Source organism: Etheostoma cragini, chromosome 22, assembly GCF_013103735.1.
Source record: "Etheostoma cragini isolate CJK2018 chromosome 22, CSU_Ecrag_1.0, whole genome shotgun sequence".
Classification (NCBI taxonomy): domain Eukaryota; kingdom Metazoa; phylum Chordata; class Actinopteri; order Perciformes; family Percidae; genus Etheostoma; species Etheostoma cragini.
In genome coordinates, this window is record NC_048428.1 from 18855763 (window position 1) to 18863727 (window position 7965).

The window sequence follows — 7965 nt, forward strand, 5'->3', positions numbered from 1 at the left end:
AGATCAGCTGGTATCCTGTCTATAATGGAGTGAAATGGAAATTTGTAAGTGACCCCAAACTTTTGACCGGTAGCGTATACATATTTTTTTTTTTTTAGATAAAATGCTTTAAATTATACTATTTATGGGGAGTTTTAGCCTCTAATGTGTAACCATTATATTCAGGTCAAGCATCTGATCCAGATATTTGACACTGAAAAATGCATTGTGGGGGTTTGTTGTCATGCTTGCTGCAGTATTTTTAAAGTTTGTGTGATTGGTGGTCTTGCTCCAAGTAGGGCATTGCTCCATAGAGAATTAAGCTGACACAAGATATAATTAAATGGTGCACCAAATGTATCAATACAATTGTAGGAGAGGTGTTTGTTGGATTTAGAATATTTTTAGTTGTTTTTTTACTTTTTCTATTGTTATATTCTTTAATATGTGTCTAGTGAACTTTATTTATGCATACATCTTTTGTGTACAATACTTAAAATGTGTGATGCGGTAAATAGCTTATTCCTTGTTATTCTCGACGTGACAGAGGACGCCGTCTTTGCTGAGCCCAGTCCGGGCTGCGGGACTATGATGGCCGGAGCTGTTTACACTCTTCCGGCACAGAGGAATGTCCCGTTGCCCATGGCGAGGCAGAGGCTGATTCCTATGGCAACCCAGGGAGGGAAACCCCGCAGCTTCACACTGCCACGAGACAGCAACCTACACACACTCCTCACGCCCCCAGCGAAAGAACAACAGCAAACGCACAGTGGTGAGTTTAGTCAGGGACATGCATGTACTGCAAAACACATTGAATCATACCATAGGAGACAGAAAATAACTGTAGCCTTGTGTGGGTGGGTGGGTGTCAGGTAGGAGCAGAAAAGAAAAAGTGTGTCTCACATTGAATGACAGCAACTAGGGACATTTTTTTTCTTTTTCTGAGGTGAAGACTTGACGTCAGTACATGTGCCAGAAATAAAATCGCTCTCAGGCAGACACATTTCCATTTAAATCGTCATCAGTATCGAGTATGGTAACACACTCAGATCTAATGAGGCTAATGAGACAATGGTGCACTGGTTGCCAAGGTGAGCCCAGCGGCGTATGGAAAGAAGAGTGCCAAACTAAAATTGTAAACAATGTAATATAATAACCATGTGAATTCCAATTTAATCAGGCCAGCTGGGGGAATAAAACCGCCAAAATGGAGAGGACATCCCTGAGGCTGAAGGGAAAGAGAGCACAGGACTTTATTATCATTAATAGCACAAGTAATTATGTTGTGTAGCAGAAGTGTTGAGGTGTGTGCTGCTGTCCTCCAGTGGTTGCTCTGAGACATAACTCAATCAAATCAGACTAGGACAGCTCTTTAGCCTTTAGCTTCGAATCATTTGACACCATAATGGAAAAGCGAAGGAAGGTTTAAATCATCATCATGGCCTCTCTTCACTGGCTGCCAGAGCAAGCTAGAGCTGAATTTAAGGTTCTTCTTTTAACATATATATAAGGCCCTGCATGGACTTATTTACCTGAGTTTATTACACCATATACATCGGCCAGCACTCTCCGCTCCCTTGATGCTAGTCTCCTGGTCATTCCCCTAGTAGAGAAAAGTGATCAGTTGGTAATAAAGCATTCTCCTACCGTGCCCCTCGTCTTTGGAATGGCCTCCCACTACATGCTAAAGAAGCTCACTCAGTTGACATTTTTAAATCTAGTTTGAAAACCCAACTCTACTCAGTATTCTATAGCTAGTACACCTTCCTCCACAGCGCTTGGGAGGAAGGTCCGGCTAGTCCCCACAGCATTCCCGGATGGGAGATAAACGTGCTGTGGTTTATTGGCATTTCTTTAAATCAATAACAATCGTCCTGGGGGTGCTAAGTGCTGAACAGAGCCACGGTGCCATTGTGAAATAGCCTCAAAAACAAAGTGTTTTGTTGGAAGACATGTACGTTCAAAAGTTGTTTTAGTCGTGCAACAGAAAACTCAGTTTGGACAGATGGTCTTGCTAGCTGTCTGGATTTACCCTGCAGAGATCTGAGGAGCAGTTAACCATAGTCCTCAGAAATCCACCGGAGTTTAGAATTACAACACAAAGAAATCGGAAGGTAATGGATTTCTCACTAAAAAGAAGGACATCCGGCCAACTTTCCAACGACAACAGAGTTATCTCGGAAGTGGAACGTTGTGGAAATAGACTTTACTAAAGCCAGCAATAACACACCATCATTTTGTGTCCTGTACAAACTTTTCACTCATTCTCTTTAAATTGTAAAGCGAATTGAGAGCAGGTTGAAGGGTGATTTACTAATTTTATTTAAAAAATTTGATTGATGAAGTGCGTGATGCTAACTTTCTCTCTGACTGTGTGAAGGCGGCAGCGAGGGTGCATCCCTGGGCGACCTGTTTCGTGCGTGTGAGCAGGGTGGTGTGTGTCCTTTGGGTCGCGGGTCGGACGGCAAAGGCCAATCAGATTGCAGGCAGTCCTTCTTGCGACGGGCCGCCGACCCTCAGCTCAACGACCGTCTGCACCGCCTCCGTATACTCACCTCCACGCTGAAGGTTGGTAAACACACACAGACACATGTGCAAATACACATAAGCACATATATGGATATCTTGCACACACCAAGGTAAGAATTAAATGACATTGAGGTCCCTTTCTTGAGAACTTTTATTTCTTTTATTGCAAAGACAATTTTTTTCTAGTAAGATTTCTTTTGTATTCAAGTTAGATTACTTAAGATTTCCAGTTGGTTAATTAGATGAACCCTCCCTTCAGTGAGAGTGCTCACTGCTTCTGCATTGCCGAGGGACTCCTGCTTTTCTGCTTTATGCACCCTGCGTTTTGGCATGAACACCCCGATTGCTTGAGTTGAAAAAAGCTTTAAAGGTGCTGACACACCAAGCCGATGATCGGCCGTCTGACAGTCTGGCGAGGTCGGTGACTCGAGTCTGTTCCGTGTGTTCCGTGCCGTCGTCATTCATTTGGGCCAATTTGACATGTTAAATTGGAAGGAAGACGGGCAGTCAGACTCAAAGACCAATCTGATTGGGGGAATGCTAATCCAGTCAGTCCGACTGCCCTTTCTACCAAAGGTCGGCCGTTGGATTGGTGTGTCAGAGCCTTAAAAGCGCCCAACGTCATTTAACATCTAAAGAAATAATGGTTAGGCTGAGGGTGGCTGCCAATGCCCGACAAGAATTTGACAAGCTCTGATACGTCTGTAGGAGAGTGAACAGTAAACAGTTAAGCTGGAAAACCCCTAGTCAGAGAGGTAATTACTGAATGTAAAAAAACATTAAATTGCTAAACAGGAGTCAATTTCATGGAAATCTCAAGGATTTTACCTTTAATCTGCAGCAAACCTCATATCTCACTCCCATACCTGATATCTCGTGTTCTGTTACAATACTTGCAGATGAAGATGAGGCAATTATTCCAGTTCTTTGTTGACAAGGTGTTTTTTCACCCCTTTAACTGTGAAGGATTTTTTTCACAATGCTTCAGTTTTTCCAGGTTGACCTGATTCTTGGCCTACAGTCACAAAACAATGCACCTAACAACAATAAATGTGAGCTGAGTGAAATGGATCAAACACTACTCCTTTTATTTTGTAGAGGGATTCTTCCAAATACATTTTTAGCTGTTATACACCATGATCTGACCCTAATATACACATATGCGCACATCTATATACACAGTGTCCCTGTCTTGTTAGCTCCAGTGCCGTCATCTGTCATCTGTCTCCTCGGTTTGGTTTGAGAGCTTTGTCAAGCAGCCATCTGTGGCTTTATGCTATATGAGCAGTGGTTATGTGTCTGAGCTGGGTGCCTATGAATGGCTCTTTTACTGTGGCTGTTTTTTTTTTTTTTTTTCTTCCTTTTTGTCTCTATAGACTGTGTGTATTTGTTGCTTCCTCCGTGTACGTGGCATGGGGGTATTAGTCGCTACAGTAGCTTTTTGCGAGGGTCTGTGGCTTTGGCTGCACATGTCTGCTGGTGCAGGTTGGGTGGAGGAGCTTACATGTTTGTTCCCTGTTCGGCGTCCCTTAAAGGAATACACCAAGTTTTGTTGGGGGAGTTTGGATTAAAATGAAGACCATTAACTGCTGTTTACAAGGCATCAGGTTGTGTTCAGGCAGCAGGAACTTATCCGCAGTGGTTGCTGTGGAAACAAAAAAGGCCTTTTTTTCCTCCATATCTTTCATGTATCTAAACTAAATCTAGTGGTTGAACTGAATTTACTCAGGTACTGTAGTCAAGTACAGATTTGAGATACTTGGACTTTACTTTGTTTTTACTTTTGCTTCACTACATTTCAGAAGGACATATTGTACTTTTTAATTCGCTACATTTACAGCTTTAGTTAAACAAATTTATTTGAATTTGAAAAATGAATTTGCGAGTGAATGAAGTACTTATCCTTTGTCAGTGTATTAACCACCTACAGTAGATGTTGGTCGGCAGGCTCCCAGTTTGGAGAAGCAGAAAAGAGTACCAACACGGAAGCTAAGCAATGTGCTGCTGTGGATGGAGCCACACAGTGTGTGTGTGTGCGTGTGTGCGTGCGTGCATGTGTGTATGTGCGTCTGTGTATGTATGTATGTGTGTGTGTGTGTGTGTGTGTATATGTATATGTATATATATATATATATATATATATACATATATATATATATATATATATGCCTAAAAAATCAATATCAGTTTAAGTGTATGTTATATTTTGAATATTTTCACCCCTTCACCTTGCCGTCAGACATCCCTTTACAACAGGGAACTGAAGCCATTGTATGTACTGTATGCCACCAGACTGCTTTGACAAAAACATTAAATTCTACGGTGCTGATATGCTGATCTGCCGCTGCCTCGATCGGTTAGTTAGTTTTGTTAGTTATCTACCCTTTTTAAAACCAAAATCATACCATAACCGATCGAGGCAGCGGTAGACCAGCAACCCCGTGCGAGGGAAAATGAGTGTTTTTGTAAAATAGGTCCGGTGTCTTTGAAGAGAGCATCGACTGATATAACAGCTTCAGTTCCCCGTCAGTAAAGTAGTGAAAATATTCTCAATATAGCGTACATTTAAACTGACTTTTTTTTTAGGTGGTCCTTTAAAAAACAAATTTGTATAGCCACTACCCCTGCCTGCTTCTCCAAACTGGGGGCGTGCTGACCGCTACCTACTGTGGCTGATACACTGACTATGAATAAGTACCTTATACAACCCCACTTCAAGATACACAAACTGTATTCGTATATCTATTAACAAACCATGTTTTTTGCACAGAAAACATATGAACAGCTTGTACAATATGATGTTTTGTTATAAATTAAACTACCCAACGGCATTTTTAAGTACAGCTAAAAAGGTCTTAAGTTAGTTGACTGACCAAAAAATTAACTGTCATCTTTTTAATAGCTCATATCTGAAAAAGCACTGAAAAATCATTCATCTATATTCAAAAGATTTGTTACACCATGTCAACCCCTTATGAAGGCTTCCTTGCTAACAGTGTAGCATTAGAGTAGAGCTGCAGTAGCCAAACACTCCAGAATAAAATAATAAATAAATGGACTTAGTGTAACAAATGAGAATTCCCCCCAAAACTAACTGTATATCTTCTAAATGTGTGTCTTGCTTCACGTGTGTCTGCGTTTTAAATTAAGTGGTTTAAAATTAAAAATTTCAAAAAGTGATTCCCCCCTCCCGTCCCCCCCCCTTTGTTTTTGCACCCACCCCCTCCCCCCAGGACAGGGAGGGGGAGCTAGCACTGATTGACAGGCTGTTGGCCAATCCCCAGCTGTCGTCGGCAGAGTTCCAGGAGTGGAAAAGAGCCTATCAGGAGCTGTTCTCTCAGGAGCCAGACTCGACCGCTGAATCAGACCCTGGCCCGCCCCTCACGCCCTCGCTCTCTCACACACACTCCTACATCGAGACCCACGTCTGACGAGTGGAACACACTCTCACACACACACGCTCACACATGTTTGAGTTTCTCCTGATTCTGGAATAAAAGAGTTGAACAAGCTGCAGCAGACATTTTGATGCATCAGGGTTGCGATCAGTGATGGATTTGTCAAGAGGGGAGAGTAGGAACAACTTGACAGCAGCAGTGTACAAGTGCAGCATGACACTTTTTCCGAGGAGACGCCTGCGTGGCCCACATGTCACATCTATCTACGAGCTGATTGGTTATGCCACTCCAGCTGGCTCGGGGGCGGACGATAAACTGATTCTTAAGTATTACATGTTAGCTTTTGTGCTCTATAAATACTTACGTTGGACAACTTTTATCAGTTTGGTCCTCCTGACATGGACCGAGGCCTCAGAATAGTTTCTTCATGAGTAACAGTATTTCATCCTGCTTGTTGTGCCATGTTTATACCGACTGCACAGTGTTTCATAGACCATCTAATAGCCATCAGATGACATACATTGTATTCTATCAAGCCTTACACTTGACGTATATGATGATATTGTTCTGTACAGTGAGTGTTAACAGCAGAGAACAATAAGCACAGGTCTTTTTTTAAAGCAACTAGTCTCAGTTTCTAGACTTTTGTTTGTGCTGGTTTGGTAGAATTATGTACTGTGCTGGGCCGGACCTGAAGCATGCACACTCAGAAGCTTCCTGGAGTAAGACCCATTTAAAGGAAAAGTCCACCCTAAAAACACTGTTTTCAAACTGCTAGTGTATTTTGCATTTAGGAGCCCATGTTGGGGTGTTTTGTTTAAAGTGCTCATATTATTCATTTTGGCCTTAATCCCTTTTCCTTTCATATATTTTTTTTTGTGCACACTATATTTTTAAAGAGGGAAAATGCCCCCAAACCACCCCAAGGGACTTACTATCCAACAGAAAACACTGTTCCCAAACTGCTACAAACAGCTCTATTGTAGTCCAGAACGTTCATCACTCTGTAACACATGTAATAATGCTTGCCTAGCCTAGGGTTGCACACCCTCATTCTCTGCTTCTGACTGGCTAGTAGTCCTTACCTTCTGCACATGTGCGACTCCCAACAAAGATGGAACAGAAGAGAGATGTCTCACTCTGTAGCTAAAATGGAGGCCTCAACACACAGGGTCAAAAGAGGAGCTGCAGCAATGTGCAGTACAAAAATTAAATAAATAAATAAAGACAAACTAAAATAATCAAAATATGGTGTTTTTTGAAAATGAAAGCACATAATCCTATTTCTTGCACAAAACCGATATGATGCCAGTTTCCCTGTCATGCTGTCACGTTATTTTCACTTACAGTATGACATTACCCCTAGCGAGTCTTGTCTTAAAATATAATCTTTAATAGCCTTCATTTAATTTGACAGCAGCTGCCTCGTTGTGAGCTCATTAATTCATTTCTTGGCCTAAATATTTTCTTTAAATTACATCCCTTTGACAGAAACATGATGATGTTCAGTTAGATATTATAATGCGTGCCACTTCATTATATTTTGTATTATTGTTTACATCTCCATGAAAAACAGCTCATGCTCAAACAAGGCCTTTGTAGCGCCTCTTAATACATAGAATATTGTAATAAATGCATAATATATCTTTGATTGACAATCACCAATCCCATGATTTTAAGTCTGTCTTATACCAATACTGATATACTGTATGTGCCCACATGGACATTGAAAGTCCTGTCCATAATGGCCGCAAAGAGATCCTGTTTTTTAAAGTAATTTCAGTGCAAGAGAAGAACACAATCACAGTCAAATACTAAAATGCAAAAATGTGATTTTTGAACTATACAGACAAAAAAACAACCTATTTGGTGCAACCTAGGGTCTTTTTGTGAATGTACGTACCTGATTCTAACTTTTGTTTGAAAACATTAGTAGGACGGAAGCGCCACTTTTAAGATTTACCCTATTCTCGTTTTTTGGTCAAATGGCCTTTTGAATGCGAGAGCCAGGGGCACTACTATGATCGCATAAAGATCGTTATAAGAAGGCTCATGAACT

General features: G+C 41.3%; 1 protein-coding gene across 2 annotated transcripts in view; it reads left to right on the forward strand.

The window, feature by feature from the left end:
- cnksr2a (connector enhancer of kinase suppressor of Ras 2a) overlaps positions 1–6002 on the forward strand; it is a 53560-nt gene extending 47558 nt beyond the window's left edge. For both annotated transcript variants that reach the window (XM_034861943.1, XM_034861944.1), the window contains 3 exons: positions 527–751; positions 2360–2547; positions 5742–6002. In XM_034861943.1, the coding sequence (XP_034717834.1) occupies positions 527–751; positions 2360–2547; positions 5742–5939 (611 nt within the window). In that variant the 3' untranslated portion in view covers positions 5940–6002. The remainder of the gene's footprint in view (positions 1–526; positions 752–2359; positions 2548–5741) is intronic.
- Positions 6003–7965: the final 1963 nt, after the last annotated feature.